Here is a 22,842-nt window from a genome sequence, read left to right as displayed (position 1 = left end):
CGCTAATTTTGCACGCTACGTGCACCTCTTTTTGGTAGTGCGACCCATCTAAACAAGCAACACCTGCCATTGTCCCCCACCTATGTCCTGCCACTGGTTTAATTACTGAAACGAACAACGGCAAAGTGTAAATAAACTTTAGAGACGCTTGCATAGAATGTTTATTTTGATTTGATTTGTGACGTCACATTCACATTTTGCCACGGTGCGACATGCGACACGACAAGAAGTTAAACCAAATTCAAAATGGACTTTTTTTATCAGTTGATTTTTAACAAACAAAAGTAACACTGTATTTACTTTCTTTAACTACACTTTTACATTCAAGATTTTTTTAATGTATCGTTGTGCTCTTTTTCGATAACAATTACAGTTATTGACTACTTAACTTCATTTTTAGTGAAAATTATTCGAACAGCAAAAATAAAGTTCCACCTGTTCAACCTGTCATCTTTCATCCATCCTGTTTACATTTTCTTTCCACGGCTATTATGACGTGATAATCGACACTTACTCTCGATGTCACGCTTAATTCTTCTGCTGTTTGAAAAATTGAGGCTTGTGATTTCATTGAATCGCTCCATTTTGTTATCAAACTTTAAACAGAATTTTTTTTAGATGCAGCCTTTGCGAATTCGTCAACAAATTATATTAAAATATCAAACTAAAATAATTTTAGAGAGAACTAGTTTGTTAGTTATTTAAGAAATAAGGTTCCAGTATGATTTGTTTCGCAATATTTCTAAAGATTCTGTAAATTTTAAACAGTAAAAACTACGAAAAAAATAAAAGCTAGATGATAGTCTTTTAACAAATCTAAGACAAATTATGATACTATTAAAAAAAAAGGTTTTTTAAACAACTATATATTTCAAACTTTGAATAACCGTTTTGTAAAAAATATATAACTAGCAAGTTTTTTTTTTAATCAAAAAGAAACTGTATTATAAGTATAAAATTTCACAGTCATTGAAAAAAATTATTTAGTTTAAGTTTTGTTTATAAAATAATTTGTTTAACATCTTTGTTTTATTTTGTTTTCATTTTCTAAATTTTTTAAGTAGTTAAAAGTAAAGAATATAGTTATGCTATTTTGTGCAGCTTAAACTTTAATAAAACGTGTCTTAAAAGTAATCTAATGTCAGTATAGCTTATAACAAAAATAGAACTACTTGAGTTAGACGTTAGTCAAAAAATAAAAAAAATCTTATCTAAAGTCTTTTAAAGTTTTTATTTGGTATGTAAGTTTTTAAATGAAAAATTTCAAAACTTATTATAAGATCTAAAAAATATTAATATTTTAATATAAAAAGTTTGTTGAGCTATCTTAACTTAAAAACTAATTTCACAATTTAAAAAATTTTATACTTGAACATCTTTAAGCCTTTTATGTATTCATCACTAGATAAAAAAGTTTTTTTTTTACACTTTAAAAAAGCATAAAATAACTAAAACTTTTATGATTGTAATCATTGCAGGATTGATTAGTACAACTTTATTAATAAGTTTAATAAGCTGTTGACTATTCTAAAGGTAAGTTTTTAACAGCTTATTCTAAATTAACTAAGAGATAATTTTAAAATGTATCTAAGTTTAAAATAAAAGCTAAAATTATTAGTTTGACTAAAATCATTAGTTATTTTCATAGTTTTTTTTATTTTACGTTTTAATATTTATTTATTATACACTGAAATTTGTTAATGAGCTCATTTTTATACTAAATAGGCTTAATGTTATGCTCATTTGCTTGAATTAAGATTTGATAAAAGATATATTCCTTGACAAGACTTTAAACTGTATCCAAATGGTGTACGGCTCGATAACCAAAAACTTTTTTTGTAGATCAGGTCCTAGGACCAATTATTTTGAGCGCTTTTTTTGTCGCTTAATAAATCATATATTTATGAACGATTTATTTTTAAAAACATAAAAAGCTGTTTAAATGTAACTAATATTTTTTTAGAATTTTACTTCTTATATAAATAAATACTTAAAAAAAACTGTACAGTAAGCACCATATAAAAAAAATATTGAAAATACTTTTGATTCGAAATGCTTTTTTAGTTATGTATACATTTTTATTCAAATCCAAGAAGTTAATAAAGCAAACAGAAAAATTTTGAGCTCTTGTTAGCGCATTTGAACTTTTTTGTTTTTCATAAAGTGCTCGTTCGAGAAAAAAAGCTTTGAATAGTAAATGAATATGATTACAAATTCAAAACACTTAAATTTTAATTTTTAACTTGCTCTTCTTTTGTTAATGGAATAATATCAAATAAATTAGTTAAAAGAGCACTACTAGGAGTATATATGTTTAAAAAATATTTTTTTTTTTTTATATATGAAGGATAATATTATAGCTTAATATTTTATGAAGAAAGTTCTGCAAAATACATAATTTTTAAATTTATACAGGAATTTTTAGTAAACAGATACTTTTTGTTTTATAATTTTTTTTTAAACTTTAATTATAAATACAAGGCTTAAAAAAATTAAACTATCGCAGTTAGTTTTTATTTTTTCTAAACATTAAGGTATATCAACAGTTTTGTTCCTTTATTTCAATAGTTGTGACAGCAGTTTATCAAACGTATTACTTAGTTGTACTCCGTTAAAAGATTCAAATTTTCTGTGGCTTTTCTCTGCTAAAAGCTACTTCGCACCTGGCTTTAGTAGCAAAGGTAAACAAGCATTGACGTATTTCAGTGATATGGCTTCAGAACTATTTGTTGTTAATAGTAAAACTAAGAATATTTTTTGTTAAATGAGTTTTACTTATACAATTTAACTTACACCATATAAAACTTAATGAAAACTTTTTAAATTATTTTCAAGTTTATTAATTTTTACTTTTTAAAGTTTTCATAACCACTTTTTTAATAAAGAAGTAATTTTAATTAAAAATCTATTAAATGGTTTAGCAGCAGATAATATATTTAGCAGATGTATAGAATATATTTGTATGTCATTTCATAAAGTTTTAAAGTATTATTCACTTTTAAAATTTCAGTTTGCCTTCCATCATTTCTACATAAATGAAATGAAATAGTTTTACTTACTTGTTGTCAACAGTTTATGTAACCTAAAAAACTATTAACTTTTTTTGAATACATACTAACAGTATGATGCAAGCATTAAATTAGGAACAAATATTGATCTCAGATTAAAACACTTAAATATTATTGTTCTAAACAAGTTTTTAGCGCTAAGTTTAGAATGGTTGTTTACCAAACTAATATATTTTACCATATTATAACTAGTGACTTCAAAGGTATTAATTAATTCAGTTTCTAGTATGAACTATCGAAGGTATTTTTGATACAAAGTTATTATATAAATTTAGTATGTTAGAGCTATTAAAATATCTTTTAAAGCTATATTATTGACCATAATTGTATTTTAAAAACATTAGATTTAACGGTTTGTGTTTTTTTTTTGTCAAGCGGTTAAATTATAATTTACATTTCTATTTCGCTTCGTTTTCATTGAACTGAATAGTTATGTTAAATTAGTGTAATAAAATTAAAACTACACTAATCATAAATTATATAAATAAAAATTGTATTTTATTTTTACTATACATTTTTTTAATTAATAAATATATTATTATTTATCGTATAAACTTCTAAACTTTTAGCAGTTATTAAACGCATGAATAAATGATTTAAATTAAATTTTATTGGTAAACATTTAACAAATTAAAAATAAAGTTTTTAATTATTTTGCGACACGGCTTTTATTTATAAAAACAATTGTTTATAAACTTTAAGAAAAAAAAAAGTATAAAGATAAAATATTATATAAGGCAGAAACATGAAATAAAAGCCTACAAAGCTTCAAAAAAATATCAAGAATACTATTTAAACTTAGGTAGAATTAGAACAATTGATTTTGTTCTAGCTTTTCATAAACAGTTCTCAAAACTTTAAGAATACTAAAGACAAGTTTAGAGTCTTGATGAAAACTTTTTTTTTTGTTTTTTATAGTCTAAAATGTTTAAAGATTATAGCATTTAGATATCGTTTTTAACTTTTAGTATTATAACTTCTTAAACTACTTTTTAAAAGCAAAATTTCTTTACACGCAAGTAAAAGTTATTTAAAAACAGTTAAACTTCAGAAGTTAAAGATTAAGTGGTAAATTTGTTTACATTGGCTTTAACTTAAAAAAAATCTTTTTTGGTTTCCAAACTATTCAAAGATTTAATTTTCTTATCTGTAATAAAGAAGTTTGATGTTTTTGTACACATTTATTTATTTAAATTTTATGTAGATTACTGGATTTAGTTTAAAAAGTTGTTTTTAAACTTATTAAGCTTTTTTTTTCCTTTTAAGAAAAAGAATCAACGTATTGACTTTAAACTTAAACATTTTGTTTAGTTTTAATTAAATTAATTAAAAGAATAAGAAAACATAATCTTATGTGAGTACACCATTTAGGTACTAGCATGATGATTTTGAATATTAAGCTATAAGTTTAACATAGTAAAGAACAAAAATTAACTTATAAAAAAAATAAATTTAAAAAAAGTTTTGTTAGGGAAGTTTTAATGTTAAATTTGCGTTAGCCACAACTTAGAGAAGAAGTAGAGAAAAAGAGAATGGAAATAAAGTGAATATAGCAAAGCGTGTGTCAGAAGTCACTAAGCCACAACAGAGCTCTACATGCAGTGGAGAGCCCTGATAATTTACAGAAAATAAAGTGTGAATTAAGTTTTATATAAATCTATATGTTTAAAAAGACAGTATGATTTTTTGTTTTTATTTGTTAAGGTTTTTAAAGTTATGTTTTAAAAAAATAAATCTACTATAACTTTAATATATTATAAGATGTGCAAAACTTATACTTAACTTTTAAGTATATATAATCTTAAATAGTATTATAATTGCTTAATACTTTATACAGAACTAATTTAGTACCTCTATAACAATATCTCGATAAAGAAAATACTTAACAAGTTTTACTTATCTTTTGAACAAGTTATACTTTATTAATTTTTTTATCGTTTAAACAAATGTTTACAACAAGTTTACTTAATTAAAGTTTAAAGCTTTATTTAAATTATAGTAAAATTAATTTTTGACTCATAAATTATTTTGCCTTAAAATTTAAACTAGCGTTATCGCCATTTTTTAATTTCAAGTATCTACTAGTCTTAATGCATGTTTATACTTACTTAATGGAAAGTTTTATTATCAAAGCTTTTAAAAACATATCAACAAAAATTTTCAAAGTCGGTAATTAAATTTATCAAAAATAGTTTAAAGTCTAATTGAACAAATTTTAGCGAAAAAAAGACAAATAATCTTATTTTCATAACATACAAACTTTAAAAAAGTGCTACTAGTTCTCTGAGATACTTCCGTTCGGTATGGTTTAGATAAAAATAGTTATTAAAACACTTATTAAAATAATTTAAAAATGTAAACATTTTTATAATCATTTATAAACCATTTAAAAAGTACTTTCGCCATATCTTTTGAAAACAAGTTTAACCCAAAATAGCTTTTACAGATTTGATTTTAATAATACTCGGTAACTATGATGCCTCAAGGATCTGGCTTCCGACCTCCGTATCCATTAGAAGGTGAATGTTTTTTTAAATATATGGTCGTCACCTTAAAGAGCATAACAAGCTAAACTATATTTAACAAAGTAGTTGAAGCATTTATATTCTATGTCGACAAAACACTTAAATTATTTTCAAGTAGTTACAAAATTGATTAAAAAAATTGTTTTTAAATATAATATTTGATACTAGACTTATAAGATCTTAAAACTGACAATGCAATTAATTCCAGCGAAAGAACTGTACAAGATTTAAAGAAAATTTAGTATGTAAAAACTATTTGAAAATCATTTTCCACAACTCTTATTTTATTAGACGTTATTTTTTTTAAAGTGCCTAAATTAGAGCGGAAGCTTTTACTCAATGCGTAAACGCAGCCGGGTGTTATGTCAGTGTAAGCAGATGTTTTCATTGTTATAGCCCGTAACTTTCGCCTTCCAACCTATACTTCCATTAATATTTTAACACCTGTCATACACTAAGTAGAGGACGAATAAACTTGAAACGTTCCTCGCTTAAACCTTTGTAACTAGCTCAAATTTGCTGGTTCTTTTCATTGGATGGTTAAATATTTAAATCGGTTAAAATTTTCACGAGGAAAACCAATTAATAAGCTAAATATTAATGTACAGTAAAACTTGTAAGTTCTTTTTAACTATAATTAAAACTTAAAAACAGAAAAATTTACTATTATGATATAATGTGGCTTTCTGTTTGTAAAAAGATATATCATTTTATTCAAAAAAATCGTATTAACATATATTGCTAGGTGTTTTAGTATAGCTAAAAAAAAACTGTTTTTAGCAGTTTCACTTCTGCATTAAATGTTGAGCTATTTTATACAATTAATAATATATTTTTATACAATTAACCTCATTTTTTAAACTTTTTTTAAAAGTTATTACTTTAAACTGTTCTGTATAAGTTGTTTTATAAAACTTAATTTTTATAGGTAGTTTTTAAAAAGTACTTACTAAAGACACTTTTATAAAAAATTTAATCATATGTATTTAAATAAAACATTTATTTGAATCGACTACATAATTTTTTTTTAAGTTGTTAAAACTTAAACTAACACAAGTAGAACAAAAATACACAAGTAAGAACAAGAATATAAGTCTTAATAGTGCTAATTTTTTCGGTATAATATATTCTAAAGTTTGAACTACATCAAGTTTTAGAACTATAAGTTGTTTAGTAGAACGAGAACTAAAATTAAAAAGCTTGAAAAATATTTTGTTAATTCCGATAGATTTCAAATTTAAATTAGTACTTTGTAGTAAAATACTTATTTACTGACTATGTAAATAATTTGTTATATATTTAGAAACTAAGTAGAATGTTTTACAAATTATTTTAGAAATATATTTCAGCTACTTCAAAACCTAATAAACTTGTTTTCCTTTAGTATTTTTTTAATCGAAATATCTGAAACGGGAACAAATTTATGTTTTCTGCCAAGTAATATGATGAAATGTATTAGGAAAACAGGTTGAAATTAGCAATACTTGTTGCTTTTCAACGACAGAATATTTTAGTTATTTATTCTAAATATGTAAAAAAGAGTAGTAGTTTGAACAACCTGTATTTACGAAAAACGTTTATTACATAATCAAAAAGAGTAAACCAAGCTACAGGAAGTTTTACAGAATTTTAATGTTCAGTACCATGTTGATAGTGTTTAGATGAATTTTTTTAATACGATAAAACAACCCTGATATAGTAAAACAAATTTCGAAGTTAAAACTTTTAAAAATTATTAATGTTAATTAGAATTTTTCTACAATGTTACATAAAACTACTACTACTTATAAAAAAAACTAATTATAAGTAGAGCTAATTCAAAAAACGGTAATGTCAAAAAAAACACATAAGTTTAATTTTGAGATAATCTTGTTTTTATTTAGTTATTAATCAATTATGGAGTAAATTATGTTTTTAAAACTTTATTGTTAATGTAAATTTTTTGAGTTTTGTAATTAGCTGTTAATTGATTATTGTTTTATATTATACTAACTAATGATATATTTTCAAAACTTAGTTTAGTGCTTTTTAATTTGAAGATAACATATCTCCATGAGATATGTTTATTTGTTTTCATACATATATAAAACAAATATTAAGTTAATTATTTTTAATAATTTAGTCTTAGTTTTTTTTTTTTTTTTTTTTGTAAATATACATCTAATTAACAATCTATAATTTTTGTATGACACTTTTTGTGAGTTTCTATACCATAAACAAAACTAGTTTTAATAGGTAAAAATCACTGTCTTATTAACAGTTTATATGGTTTGTTTAAACGCTTCTAAACGTTTTTACTGTGTACTGAGCATCAAAGAAAAAAACTTTTTAACATCTGTCGTCAAATTAATTTTTGCCACACAACACGGCATTCTCGTACAATAAAATGCATAATGAACAAGGTCAATTTAGCGAGATTACATCTGAAATTTTTCGTTTTACCCACATAAAACTACTTGCATATGTTCTGCCCTAACATTTTCCATTTGTGGTTACATTAACTACTTACATTTTTACTCAAAGGTTTTACAAATTGAAAACGACAAAAGTTTAAAGTCTTAAAAGAACACTTTTTTCTTTATCTGAAATCATAAATTTCGAAAAAGTAATTTTTCTAAAAATATAGTATTCTGCTGTTAAGGATTTTATTCAGTACGTCTATTCGGTTTTTGACAAACACTCAACAAGCGACGCTGACTTAAATTAAACTCTTTGGTAATTCTTGCTCGTGTTTACATTTTAGGGCTTATCTTTTAATAATGAATAACCTGAAAGCATCTTAGTTTTTCAAGCTATTGCGAGCTCGGCACAAAAGCTCAGTTGCATAAAATAGCTGGAAAAGGAAAATTACGTTGGTTTTCGTTGCGAGCGGCGCAAACCTTTTATAGCAAGCGAAACACTTTTGTCATGTTAATTGTAAACGTCCAAACTGGCAAACGTTGAAAACGGGAGCTGTCAATCAAAAGCAAAGGAAAACGAAACCAGCTGCAAGTAGGAGAAACGTATTTCTTTTTTTTAAAAGTTCGACTAACAATGCCTGTTGATACACACATTCAAAAGTTACTGAAATCAAAAAGCGTACTTATCTTTTAAATGAGGTCTTTTATAAGATATCAAAATAAAAAAGTCTTAAACGGATTATTGGTAGAAAAATTACAATAATCATGTATAGTTTATACAACATTAATTGATCAAAATTTTATTTGCAAAACTCAGTTTCACCCTTTAAGGGATCTTGAGTTACAATTTAAATCTGAAAAATAAAAGTAAAACAAAACATTGAAGATTTATGTATATAATTTATGTATAAACATGTATAATTTATGATGGCTATACATTAATCTACATTTAAAACAGTTTCAACTGTGTTACAGTATAAAATGTTACACATATTTTCTTACATAAAGTAAATTGTTATCTTAAAAACAAGTTTGATATAAAAAACTTATACAAAGCATTTTGTATAAACTTTGTAAGTTTCTAGATTTTAAACAAACTGGTACCAAAGTGCTTTGTTAGAAGTTTAGTATGACGTAACCAATGGTGTCTGCAAGTTATTACGAGCTAGCTTTTAAACATATCTGTATACAATAAGAGAGTTTCGAGCAAAAATAGCTGCCTCGAGGTATAAACTGAAAACATAAGATATGCTAACGGTGGCATATGTATACACCTTGAGAACTCAAAGGCAGGCTGAGCGACGCTCGAAGCATCACCTGCTGAATATAGAAGATAAAACTCTAAAGATATGAAATGAAGATTTTTGTGGGTGGTTGTTTTTGTGCACCTGGCCACAAGTAACTTATCTTTCGGTGATCATGAAATTGGCCAATAACTGTCTAAACAAAGGGAAGATACAGTAGATTTATACTTGACAGCTTCTTGTTAGAAACGTTCTTAAACTAGTTGAATTAGTTTGTTTAGAGTTATCACAAAGTATCTTTATACGTGAAACAAAAATAAATCTTTCAAACTATGTTTTTCATTAGAACACGATTTTAGTCTAACTGTTTTCTTTTATTATAATTTTTAAAATACTACTTAATTAATTGCATCTAATCTCCCCATCAAAATTTTTCTTTTATTAAAATAGGTCAAGGACGTGTTAACCAGCTTGGTGGAATCTTTATCAATGGAAGGCCTTTACCAACAGAAATACGTCATCAGATAGTTGGTTTGGCTGCCAACGGAATGCGTCCGTGCATGATAAGCCGCCAATTACGAGTTTCGCATGGATGTGTTAGCAAAATATTGAGTAGGTACGGACATGTGTTTCTGTTGAACTTGTTAATTTTGTTTTAATATGTACATTTAATTTTAACATTTTACTGAATGTGTTAGTTAAGACACTAACATATTATCTGCTTTAGTAATTAGGTAACTGTGTTATAAATTTAAGCTAAACTTGTTTATGATTTTTCTAGTTTAATAAGTTTTTCTTAAAAAGGTTAAAATTAAATTGAAACATAACAAAAAAACTAAGAATAAACGCCGTTTAAATTGAACTATCTATTAAACTAAATTTAAACCCTGAACGAAAAAGAACGATGAAGATGTTACAAAAACTACAATGACAAGTTTAAGTAGCCTGTGTCTAAACTTTGATTGACAGTAGTATATACAAAAGTATGATAGCATGTACCAATCACAACTGCGCTGTTTCTTCAAATACAAACAAAAGCTCAACTATTTGACACTTCACTTGCGTTGTTTAAGTAAAACTATTCATAGTTTATTTTTTTAGTTAAACTTTCGATAGCTTAATAAAAGTTGTGTACTAAGATACTATCAAGTTTAGATAATATACTTAAAGTAATTAGTTTTAGGCTTCATAAGTACTACATTTATAACTAATATTGATTGTTTTTGTAGAAACGCATTGTAAAAATAAACTACATATAATACATTTTAAATATATACTCATTGATAGTAAACAATATTTTTATGATGTTTATTAATACCAAAAAGTGAACAGCATATAGAAAAAATAAAAGTAGATTTATCAAAGGCAAATAGTTTTTCATCTATTATATCTAAAATTATTCAGGTATCAGGAAACAGGTTCAGTAAAGCCAGGTGCTATTGGTGGTACGCGTCAGAAACACAACAATCAGGCTGAAATTGAAAGAAAAATTGTCGGGTTGAAAAAAAAAGATCCAAGCTTGCTTGCTTGGCAGATCCAAGATCAATTAGTCAAGGTTTTTTTTCAAATAATTGTTACGTTTTAGTTTTATTTGATCTAAACGGCTACGGTTTTCAATATTTTAATTACAGTTTATATATATTTATTTTCTAAATTTATTCATTTTAGGACTTGGGTTACGACAGAAATAGTATACCAAATATATCACGAATTCAAGTATTGTTGCGTAACAATGGTTTCGAGTTAAGTAACGATGAAGAAGTTGAAGGAAATGATGCTGGTAATTGTTTAGTTTCATAAAAATTTTACACTTCAGATCAGCAAATATCAAAATGCAAACAATTGATAAACATAATTTTAATTATTTCAAAACTAAAAAAATACATTTACATTTATAGTTAATTATTTAAATTAAGAATGTTCTTTTTAACGAAGATAAACAGCAAAAAGTTGTTAGATACACACAATAAGGTTGAAAGATATTTTTTGTTGTGAATATAGAACACTTCCCGCTTATTTTTAATACTCACTCACACATAAATTTCACCCCGAGTTTCGCAGCCGACTCCCCGCTGAGTGGTTTTTTTCGTATTTCGCTTGCTTGTTACTTCATTCTCACTATTTAGTTAGCGCAAATGGAAGTCTTGGGCAAGTATGGCAATGATCGTTTGTAAGGTCGCGACAAACACATAAAAAAGCTAAAGAGGTCTGAATTTTATGTGCAGCTGCAAATTGAATGTGTTAAGCTACATTGTATGAACTTATGTCACAACCATTGCCGTGACTTAATATAGCTTTAAGTTAGAGTATTAAGTATTTCTTAGTATTTTTGCATAACTCAAAAATTTGAAAATAAAGCATTTCAATGATTTTAAACATAATATATTTTTTTAAATAAGTTTTTAAAGTACATTTAGATTGTGTAAGTTATACATAACTATTTAAGCATTTAGTTTGTAAAATAAGTTTTGAGTAAAAAATCTTTCAATTGCTTTTCAAAAAAAAAATCACAATAGAAATAAAATGTATTTTGGATTTTCAAAAAGTTATTTTTTTTTAAATAAGTTCTATGCAACTTTTTTAAATTAAAAAAAGTGGAAAATAAGTCCAAAAAAAGTAGAAAAATTTCTTAAACAACTTTGATGTATAAACCAAAACACTGAAAAACAGCAGGTAGGGATGAGACAAGGGCATATGTTCATAAGCCGTTGGTGATTAAAATATTACTAGAGAAGTTTATCAGTTGCGGTGTAGGGGATTATTTTACACTCGTAATAATGCTGGGCTCGTTAATATGACGCAACGTCAACATTTGCTAGTCTTCTTCTATATTATTGCTTTTAAAAAAATGAATTAAGTTCTATCATTAATTAAAATTTTGAGTGAAAGTGAAGTAACTAGTAATGTGTCACTTTTGTATGTTGTATAACACATTGTAAGTAAAGTGTTTAAGATCGGTGTTAAGGCTACTGTATGCTCATCCGATTGGTGTTAATCCGCTTAGCGCATATGCTCAAACTCATCATCTTTCGTTCTCTGTACTTCAATATCAAACCAAAAATAACTTCGTAAATTTTTTTCTACGTTTACAACACTGCATATTTTTAAAAAGTTGTTCTAAAGTAACTTTTTGGCGATTTGTTAATTTTTTTGTAGTACTCGCAGTGCAGGACCTGATATTGATTAGTTAGTTATGATGTAAATTAAAGTTTGTAGCGTTCCAACTTTCAAGCGAATTCGCGGTCATGTTTACATGATGTTTAAAACAACGTGTGCTCTACCTCACCTTTTATTTATGTTTATCATCCGACGAATTTCATTGTTTATACATTACTAAAAAAAATTGTTTCTGCAACAAGATCTTTTTTTATTTGTTTTAAACGTTTTGCCTTGTAAAAAAAAACTTTGTTTTTATTTGAAAAATGTTAATTAGTTTGAGAACAAAAAAATTAATTTAAAAATATACTTTTTACTATTTTGTTGAGAAATTTTCCGGTAGTATAACAAATTGTATTTTTATTGTTATCAAAATTTACTTAGTAGTAAGATAAATTAATAAAAATAGCTATATTTTTATAATTTTTTTTTATTATGAGGTTTTTATTAGATATATAGAAATATTTTGACATTTATTTTCAAAAACAAAAAATAAATTTACACTTAAAACGACCTCACTATATTAGAAACAAAAACCTTAAAAAAATAATTAAACAGATGGAAACGTGGACAATGGAAATGGCAGTGGTGGAGACTCATCGGAACCTGGTATAATTGTAAAAAGAAAACAGAGAAGGACCAGAACGACATTCAGCGCAGAACAGTTAGAAGAACTAGAACATGGCTTCCAGCACAATAACTATCCGGACATTAATATGCGCGAGAACATTGCTAGAAGGACTGGATTGTCAGAAGCTAGAGTTCAAGTAAGAATTCTTTGTCTGAACATTGGGATTTATCACTTTGAATAAATAGATATTTTTAAAGAAAATTAAACTTTGTTTTTAAAAAAAAACAAAGTAACTGTTGTAAAACAAAAGTATCAAACTAATTAGTATAGAAAATGTTCTTTTTTTGTTTTAATTATTTTACAACGTTTTCTTTAATACTTCAAACTTACATAAAGATATAAAAAACAAAAAGTATAGATAACAAAAGTTTCTAAGATTTTAAACTTTTTTAGAGTAGTGCTGTGACTTTGCTAAAGTACTATAAACGTTTTTTTACATTTAAGTTCAGTTTGTACTAATTTTTTAAAGTCAATTCCATTGTGCGTAACAAATAAAGCTACATATAAAGCTAAAAAGGTAAACATTTTATAAGTAGTTTAAACTTTCTTTCCTGTTTATGCTTATAACTTTCAACTAAATTTAAAACAACTTAATATTTAAACTAGCACAAGCCGCTTTGTCAAACAACTAACCTAGTTGAGAGTTTTTTGAATAAAACTAATTTGTTGCAAAAAAGCAGCCTTAGATAATAACTGCTAATAGCAATTCAATTTCATGGAGTGTTTTTGTAAATGAGTTTCAGTACTGCAATGTACCATCTGCCTTACTTTAATACTTCAAAGTTACCTTTATCTGAAACAATAGCTTTTGCGGTAGTAAAACTAGTTCAAACTTCTATTTTATATAGAAGAGTTTATTTGATCTAGCTTTTATGTTGTGAAAATAAAAACCAAAAGAAAACCTCATAAGAATTTTAAAACAAACAAAAACTCCTTTCACCTCACGCGTAAATAAAGTATTTTTGAAACGTTTAAATCAAACACGATGACAATTAGAAACAAACAAAAATGTCATACAGCTTTTGACGGTCTTCGACTACATATTTTACGTCTTTTTGATGTTTAGGTCTCATTACTCACAATATAAAAATTCAGCTACAACGTGTCTCAACACAGTGCAGCAGAAATATATTAGATATCCCGTAGTGACGTCACAATACTAGATGACAGGTTGGACTTGATCTTTTTTGGACGAACAATAAAACTTGCAAACGTACAGAAGGATACTATTGTGCAACTGCAAAATTCGCTAACAAGCTTGTCTAATCCACTTACATATGCTAGCTGCTGAAAGAAAAAGAAGATTAGTTTGTGCGAGTTTCGCTTGTTTTCTGAAGATAGCGGATGTCTGAGTTACTACATCAATGTCATCTGTATAGGAATCTTTTCTTTTTGAAGGGTGACAATGTCAATCAAGTCAATTTGTAATGGGTTTCGGAGATTTTATACGGAACTACATGTTAAAAAACTATATATTCAAAAATATAAAATATAAAGAAAAGAACCTACACAACAGTTGTTAATTTAATCATAACTAAAGTTATCCTTACTAAAAGATTATTCACTACATACAAACTTACACACGTTTTTTAAGAATTTTTTGATATAAGCGACAGGCTGTATCTACTTTTCTAAACCCGTGTAATTCGATAACCAATGTATTTAACAATATGGTTTTTATCAAAAATAACAGATGTGAAAAATACTTTTTTATTTAAATTTAAGAAGTTTTCGAAAAGATGTATTTAAAATTTTGGCTCAGGCTAACTAAGTTTAATGTAGTTTTTACAAACTAAAACTCGTTTAAGATTTGAACATTCTCGATTTAATTAAAACTTTTAAAGGTGTGGTTCAGCAATAGGAGAGCTCGCATGCGAAAACAAAAAACGGCGCAACACTTTGGAGGAATGGCGGGTCATCACGCGCCTCAGCTGTCCGCAAATTTTATTTACCAGCCGGCCTTGTTGGCCCGTGCCCAGCAGTCCCACAACTATGCTCTTCAGACTGCCACAGGTGCGGTTGGCAGGCACTCGACAGGACAGTCGGCTTACCAACAGAACACCAACTCAGCTCACGATCAGTTTACCTCTTCAATGACTGGTAACTACTTTTTTGTTGGTCTAATAGTACTGTATAAAACTTTGAGAATTTTCTTTTTTGTAAAGTACAAATACTTCTGCTAATTAAAGTAACTTAAATATGTTAATTAGTTACTACTTAATGAGTTTGTTACTTTCGTAAATTTTTATCACAGTCAAAACTGTTGTACAATGGTCTCAAAAAATGTAACTGTTTAAATTGTATTCTTAGTATGTAACTATTTAAACGTGCGTTTGTTTTATACTTATACTATAAAACATATTTTAAACTTCTTTTTTTTGGTTGAAATAACAAAAGTTTAAAAAGCATAAGTTATAACATTTTTGGACTTCACTTGTAAGAAATTAAAAAGTCTGTTTAACTCGCAAAGCAAACTCAACCAATATCTAATTTTTTTTTATACTACATTATACTTCCTAAATTTAATTTTTTATATATTTTTTAATAATTTTAACTTGTGTAAGTTTTATTGTACATTTTTACAAGAAACTAATAACCATTACAAATTTTTAATAGTTAGCAAATTTAAAAATGAAAACTTGATTTTATTGTTTTTAACATTTAACACTTAAATAACTGAAAGTTTTTTATATTATAAGTTACTAAAATCCTGTTAAACTAGTAACAATATAAAAAAGTCACAACTCTCGAATTAACTTAAAATGATAGTACTAAAGTTCCTAGATAAAATATGTTAAATTACTCATTAACTCAATTAAGTGACATTCCTTGTATCAAGTATTCGCAAACACAGAGGTTTACGATTAAACTGACAGTCGATCCTAAAAATTCGTGTTACTTGGTATCATAGTGCTAACATAAAAAAGACACGAGAACTTTGTTATTGCACTATGTTATAAATAACTAAACATGAAATGCTACAAAATAGAATTTTATTAAAAAAAATTTAGTATATTTGAACGGTAAAGTAAAATTTCCACTAGAAGTTAGGAAATGCCTTAGTAAACGTTTTATGTTCATCTTTTGATGATAGTAATTAAAATGTCACCGGATTGACCTCTCCGAATTAATCTGTTTTAATCTGGCCTAATCACATAGTTTTATGTTATCAGCTAATCGTTAAAACTTTTAATTTAACAATTAATTTATCAGGATGTGCTTTATATGTCAATTTCGTTACTATAAATGTATAGTAATATCCATTTAATCATGTTTAATAAAAGTATTAAATATTTTCTTGACAAAGAAGTTTTAATAAACGTATGTTTGTCTGAAAAAACACCTTTTGCTAGATATATTTTTAAATTTAAATTAATTATTCTTATACAAACTAAGTTTTTCTGTAGGTAGATATATAAATATAAATTTTACCATTTACAAAATTAAATTATTTTGTCTTTAGCATTAGCATTACCAGATTTAAACGTTAACTTGTTTATTTTTTACGTAATAACAAACATGAGACAACTAATTACTTTTATAAAAGAGTTTTAGTAGCTCTGTTTAAAGTATAAAGAAAAATTTTGCTTCGCTGAACTCTAAAAAACTTTCAAAAAAAAAACTGCAGACTGCTATCTAAGTTCAAAAAACTTTTAAACGTTTGCTTTTACGTTCATAAATCTTATTTACTCATAAATTTTAGCATCAATAAAATTTTTATCACTCAAAATGTCGCCTGATAACTAAAAATTCACATAATCGATTGTACGACCACCCTACAAGAGTGTCTTTACTTCTTCTAATGACTGCTAACATTGAGCTGTGAGGCTGATGACTTTTTAATTGATATCAAAAGATGATCGCATCTATCGAAATTTATGCTTAGCAAATTGCGCATTTATTTTCTCTGGCAGCAGTTTTGAGGAGATAGTATCTAATTGTTTGGCTTTCGAACATAAATTTGTTTACTAATGTGGTTTTTTTTTTAAACTTTGAACAGTAATTTTTAATTCAAATATTTTTAACACTAGTAAAGTTTATTTTAATGAATTCTAATCAAACTGAACCAAAGTGAAAAATAGATTTATAAGCAAAAACAAAAACACTACAAAAATAAAAACTTAACCAACAAGATTTTTAAAACTTATAAGCATAATATTTTTAATGCTAGAAAAACAAGCTTAACAAATAAACAGACTCATCATCTTTGCACCATCGAGCCTACACTCAACACCACAACTCCACCTCACACTTTTCTCCTTCTCAGCTCTACAACCCCACTGTCAACCCCCACAACTCCTCCATGAGGTATTCAAACAGCGATCACCATATACCCTACTTCTTTCCGCATCTGCAGCATCCCGGAAGGTACGCCAGTCAGTACGCAGGAACGACCGGGGCGAACAGTGCAACAAGTGGGTACTCCACGGATCATTACAACTTACATGGTTACTATCGCCACCCTGCGTCTGTCACTCAAGCGAACACATCTTCTGTGAGTTTACTCATTTAAAACAGTTTTTGACTAATTGTTGTGATACTTGAAGTTGTAAAAATTAGTTTTTTACGCCACTAAAATAATTTTTGTACTTTATTTAAGTAGTTTTAAGCACAGACATTTTTGTGAAAATATTATACAAAAAAAAAACTTTTATAGTTTCTTAGTGGGCTTGAAAGCAAATTTATTTTGAAAGGTAAAACAGAAAGTTTATACTCGTATTTTTTTTTTATAAACGGCGTACTCAAAAAGGTATATAACTAAAACAAGGAAATTAAAAAGAAGCTATTCTTAAAATTTCTGAAAAGTTGGTATATAAAATAACCAATTTCTGTTTTATTCAGTTAGAGGAATAAACTTCTTACCAAAACTCTAACTTAACGAACGCTTCACTTAATCGTTTAATAATAGCCTTCGTAAATGTTCAATAGTTTTTACAAAACTAAGCTTAGTAACTTTGATGTATTAATTTTTAGTTATATTTTCGGTTATAAGATTTTCTAACTTGGGTCGCCCTTTTAAATATTGCTTAAAACAGTATTAATTTTAATTAGAACACTCCCTTACTATTTTCAACTAATAAAGCTTAAGAGTTTTAAAATTTTGCAGCTCTTAAACTTTGGTGCAAATACTCAATTAGCTGAGCAACAAAATTCTGTTGGAAGATCAACAGCATCACCAAGTGTTGACGTGAGTAGCTCTACGCATTCCCCTGGAAGCACGGGTGCTACCAATGGTCACACTCCACAACAGCGACACCACGTTGATCATTACTCCGTTGACCTCACTGCTACTGACTCTCCGAACCACCATGTAAGACAAGCCATGGCCGCATATGTCGGTAATGTGAGCGAACAATCAGCAGTTAGCTTGAACATTGCTAGTTCTGTGATCACAAGAGGTAACTCTCCTGAAAATTCGCCTGGGCAGCCAATGAACGACAGTTCACTCTCTGCTTGCAATCAAGTCTCAGGTAAAGATAAAAAGATTTTAAATACTTTATTCAAACCAGTTGATTAAAAAATCAATATCAAATGTTTTTAACGTTATTTTGTTTGTCTTGTTAAACGTTTTTATACGTTTTTATACGTTTTATAACCATTTTTGAAGTTACTAATTTTGTTTTACTTTCAAATGCAGTACACGAAACAAGCTCAGCACAGCAACAAGCAGCAGCAAATTGTTTCTACAATTCGCACTTGTATCCGACATCGAGCATTGTAAGCAGATCTGCGGCATTTGCAAGCGTTTGTTCGAGCGGAAAAACTCTGTCTACGAGCCTCGGAAGCAGCGTAAGCGTGCCAACAACTCATTATCCTTACATTACCGGGAAACAAGGTGAACTTAAGTCGAATCGTTGCTTGAATTAACTTGTAAAGTTTACTGCTTATGTTTAAACTTTTATGAGTTGTTGCCAAAAAATTAATTACTTTATTGTTTCGTTGCTATTTTTTTAGATTTTAAGTTTTAACTTTTAAAAGGTTGTATAACTTACTGAGTACAACAGCTTAGGGCATATAAAAATGTTTACCCAGTTATGCTGCAACATTATTTTTTGATAAACTTTCAGAAGTTTTTATCGCTACATTTTAAAGTAAAAGTACAAACAACTTTTTAAGAAGTTATTGTTAAAAGACAGAATTATTTGAATGGCATATGTTGCGGTAGTGTATTACCAGGAGACAGCATCAGAATTGCATGTTTAAATTTTGCTTTGCTTACTGATCCTAAATACTATTAACAAATTTTTACAAAGATATAAAGTATATGCATTTTGTTATAAGCTAAATACGTAGTACAAAAAACAAGATTTAAATACTTATTAATATATATTTTTTTAAGTTTTGGTTCATATAATAAATCCTAATGAACAAAAACAGACGTTTTTAACTATTAAAATAATACGTTTAAGTAACTGATCAGTTTTCATTTAATAAAACTATACCTTTATAAATTGTTCACATTATTAATTTTTTAATAACTTTTACCTCAAAGTTTCATAATCTGTAGACTTTTAATATAAAAAAATATGAATTATACTAGATTAATCTTTCAATAAGTTATTTTAAAAATAGTATATGTTTCTATAAGCTATCGTTTGACATTTTGCTTTTAGGTAATTAAAATTATTTTTCAAAAACTATAGTAAATTTAAAAATACTAGTAACATTGAACTTTATAAATTCATACATTCTGTTTTAAGATTTTAAAGTAGGTCTTGATTATAAGCTTATAATAAATGTTTAAGCAATTAGTTTCGATTATATTGCAAGAAATAAAACAACAAAAAAATCATTACTTCAAAGTTTTTTTTTGAACATTTATTTAAAATAAGAAAATCATGTTGCTATTTTTTTTGTTTAAGAATCATATGATGAAATTTCTGGAAACCTAAAAAAAGATCCATGCGACTGGGATTCAAACTCATCGACATTATTTAACTCCAAACAACCCACTCCCTCAAACACTCTTTTCACAAGTAAGCAAGGAGCGCCTCCAGCCCAGGCAGCCTATTGACGGAGGCTTAAAGATGGAAAACAGAAATGCACCGAAACATGAACCCCATTAACAAAGGTTTGATTTAATGTTTTATAAATTGGTTAAACTTATTGGATTTTATAAAGCTCTTGCGTATAAAATAAAAACAATGTGAGCAACTTTTTTTTTTCTTGTTTATTTTAGTAGGCCTCATACGGCAGTAAGCGCCATTTAACAAAATTTTTTATTGCGCTAAATAGTTTTTTATAAAATGCAAAAAATTTCACACAGAACAACGAAACAGAGATCTTAGTCAGCAGAAGTAAACAAAACATTTAAATACCGGCAGTTACGATTCATAAACACCGGCAGCTGTGCACGATGTAAACTGTGAAGTAACATGGAAAGTAGTGAGCAACATTAAACAACCCACAATACTTTCCATGAGTTGTTTTAATTGGTAAGTGCTGACACTTTTACTTCAGTTTGTTAGTGGAGTTAATTTCTTTTGTAATACTCAAAATATTTTATGTTAAACTGTACAACTAAAAGGCATATGAAGTTGAAAATAATAGTACTGCTTGTATTTACATACATAAAATAAAACAGGTTGTACTTTGTATTCTTTTAACGTTTAAAACAATGTTTTTACTAAACTGATCGTACCTAATAAATAAGTAAGTTTTTGATCATAAAATACCAAAGGTTATTTCGAGAATAAAATGCATATTTTATATAAACTATAAAAACGATAATTACAAGAAAGCTTGAAAAGTTACGTTTTCAGCGTATTGAGTTGTTATATTTTTATCTTTGAGAATTATTGAAAATCTTCCCTTAAACACAAAACCAGCGTTTACTTTGGAATGCCAAGAAATATAAGGAAGACTACCATATGTCGTTGCGGTCTGGTGCCTAATGTCTATTACCTTGAGAGTACATTGAAAATCGCTTGCAAAAAATAAATTTGCTGTTTATAACATTTAGTCCTCATTTAACGTTTTTTATGGCGAATATAAATTAGATTCTGGTAGTCGAAAAAATTTTGAGGTCGTTTTAAGTGAAACCGTAAAAGTTTTCATGATTTAATTTTAACAGTTTTTAACTAAAATCTATAGGTACTTATTTTATTTACAAATAAGTTTTACTAATCTTAAACCCTTCAACTAATAAGTAATTACTTGCTGATTTATGCCCAAAAACAAAATATTATTTTTGAACACACTTTATTATCTAACTAAATTTCGTAGAAAACGATATAGAGCATTTCTAAACAGATTAAATTAGGCTAGCTCAAACTTTTTATTCTTACTTAATATATGTTTTTAGAATATAAAATAACTTAAGTATACTTATGATGCATAAATAAATATGAACTTATAATGTATTTGTTGATATTTATAAGTGGAAGTTAACTTAAAAAAACTTTTGCAATTAAACTCAACTCATTTTTAACAAAAAACCTAGATTTTTTCAGTGTATAAGTTATGTATGCTTTACACTTTTTTTGATTATTTAAAATAAAATAATGAAAAATTAATGTTTTATTATACCTAGATAAATCATATCTAGTATAATGCATAAATTTTGTATAAATCGACATATCAACTTATGAATTAAGAATTAACATTCAAATTTTAACATTTTTTCGCTAAATTTTAGGCATCTATACTGTGAAACTCACATGACTCTAGAACTTTTTTTCTTAAAAAAAATTAAAAAAAGATAAGCAATAAAATGTATTACAAAATTTTTAGATTAATATTAAAAAAGCTACCAGAGTCCAACTTATTTTTTTTTTAATTTTCAGTATAGAAAAGAGTATGAACAGCTGCCGGGTTGAGAGTTGAAAACAGAAACAAACAGTACAACGTGAAAAGCTTAACTATTTATGTACCTTTCTTAACTTATTACGATGAGTTTTAGCCTTTTATTGATACTTTTCGCTACTATAACATGTTTTTTTTGTAAATTGACTATCTATAAATCGCCTTTAGTTTTTTAACAAACAAATTTCTTTAAAATAAGCGAACTAAACCTTTTAACTTTTTGCTATCGATAGTTTTTATTTTCTCAAAAAACTTTATCTTATTTTCTTTAATGAACAATCCAAGCAACAACTCTTAGCAAAGTGACTTGGGAAAACAAAAAAAAAATTTGCACTTCAGCTTAGTTTAAGTGTTTTTTTTTTAATTTAAAACATAAACTAGTTTAAAAGCTAAATTTATAGCTAAAAGAAATGTTATTCTTAATAATTGAGCAAATATTAAGTCTTATGATTATATACTATTTGAATACTTTTTTATACGATTTTAGCAATAAATTGAATTAAATTGTCTGTTTATTATATCTATATACATTAATATTTGAATTAGCTTTGTATACTTTTGTTTGTTTTTATCCCTTTTTTCAATTACTACCAAAAAGTGTCTTTTTTACAAACTTAATTAGGTAACTAAGATCTAGTCAGGGCGATTATAACACAAGTTTTCAAAGTACATGTTGTTTTGAGTTTGTTCATATCAACTAAAACAATAACAATACATAAACTAATTTTACATCTAATACATATAAAATAAAAGTATAATAGGAATTTTAATTAACGTTTAACAGACATGTAAATAAAGTTTTACAATATAAAAAAATTGTAATTAGTTATTACATTTTGTCGTTTACTTGAAGTTTGAAAATTATATTAAGTCTCAATTTTTATGACATTTTTGTTATGTAAGAAGTTTTATCTAAAACATTTTTGAGTTAAAACAAATCAAAACTTTAAGCTACAAAAAAAAGTTATCCACTTTTGATTTTGCGATCATAAGAACTTAACAATTGTATATATA

The 22,842-nt window shown here is 26.6% G+C and overlaps 1 protein-coding gene across 2 annotated transcripts; it reads left to right on the top strand.

Annotated features, from left to right (window-relative positions):
- The first annotated feature begins 5,503 nt into the window (after positions 1-5,503).
- On the top strand, positions 5,504-22,327 carry LOC145834154 (uncharacterized). Of its 2 annotated transcripts, none has more exons than XM_082941515.1 (12): positions 5,504-5,587; positions 9,687-9,852; positions 10,641-10,791; positions 10,905-11,016; positions 12,951-13,159; positions 14,868-15,123; positions 17,220-17,518; positions 18,131-18,494; positions 18,662-18,859; positions 19,887-20,095; positions 20,291-20,459; positions 21,810-22,327. In XM_082941515.1, exons 1-10 carry the CDS (start codon positions 5,542-5,544, stop codon positions 20,036-20,038), a joined length of 1,953 nt encoding a protein of 650 aa, XP_082797641.1. In that variant the 5' UTR covers positions 5,504-5,541; the 3' UTR covers positions 20,039-20,095; positions 20,291-20,459; positions 21,810-22,327. The 2 variants fall into 2 exon arrangements, with proteins under 2 accessions (XP_082797641.1, XP_082797642.1); XM_082941516.1 differs by having other exon boundaries at positions 21,815-21,836.
- Positions 22,328-22,842: the final 515 nt, after the last annotated feature.

The sequence above is a fragment of the Thalia democratica genome, chromosome 4 (assembly GCF_965202585.1).
Source record: "Thalia democratica chromosome 4, ktThaDemo2.hap1.1, whole genome shotgun sequence".
In the NCBI taxonomy this organism is placed as follows: domain Eukaryota; kingdom Metazoa; phylum Chordata; class Thaliacea; order Salpida; family Salpidae; genus Thalia; species Thalia democratica.
This window is presented reverse-complemented; position numbering and strand designations above follow the sequence as displayed.

Bases quoted from the DNA above. Each gene is read 5' to 3' on its own strand.
- LOC145834154 (XM_082941515.1), top strand. From the start codon at position 5,542: ATGATGCCTCAAGGATCTGGCTTCCGACCTCCGTATCCATTAGAAG. The intron at 10,792-10,904 runs GTTTTTTTTCAA...TATTCATTTTAG, and splicing joins TCCAAGATCAATTAGTCAAG to GACTTGGGTTACGACAGAAA. The intron at 11,017-12,950 runs GTAATTGTTTAG...ATAATTAAACAG, and splicing joins AGTTGAAGGAAATGATGCTG to ATGGAAACGTGGACAATGGA.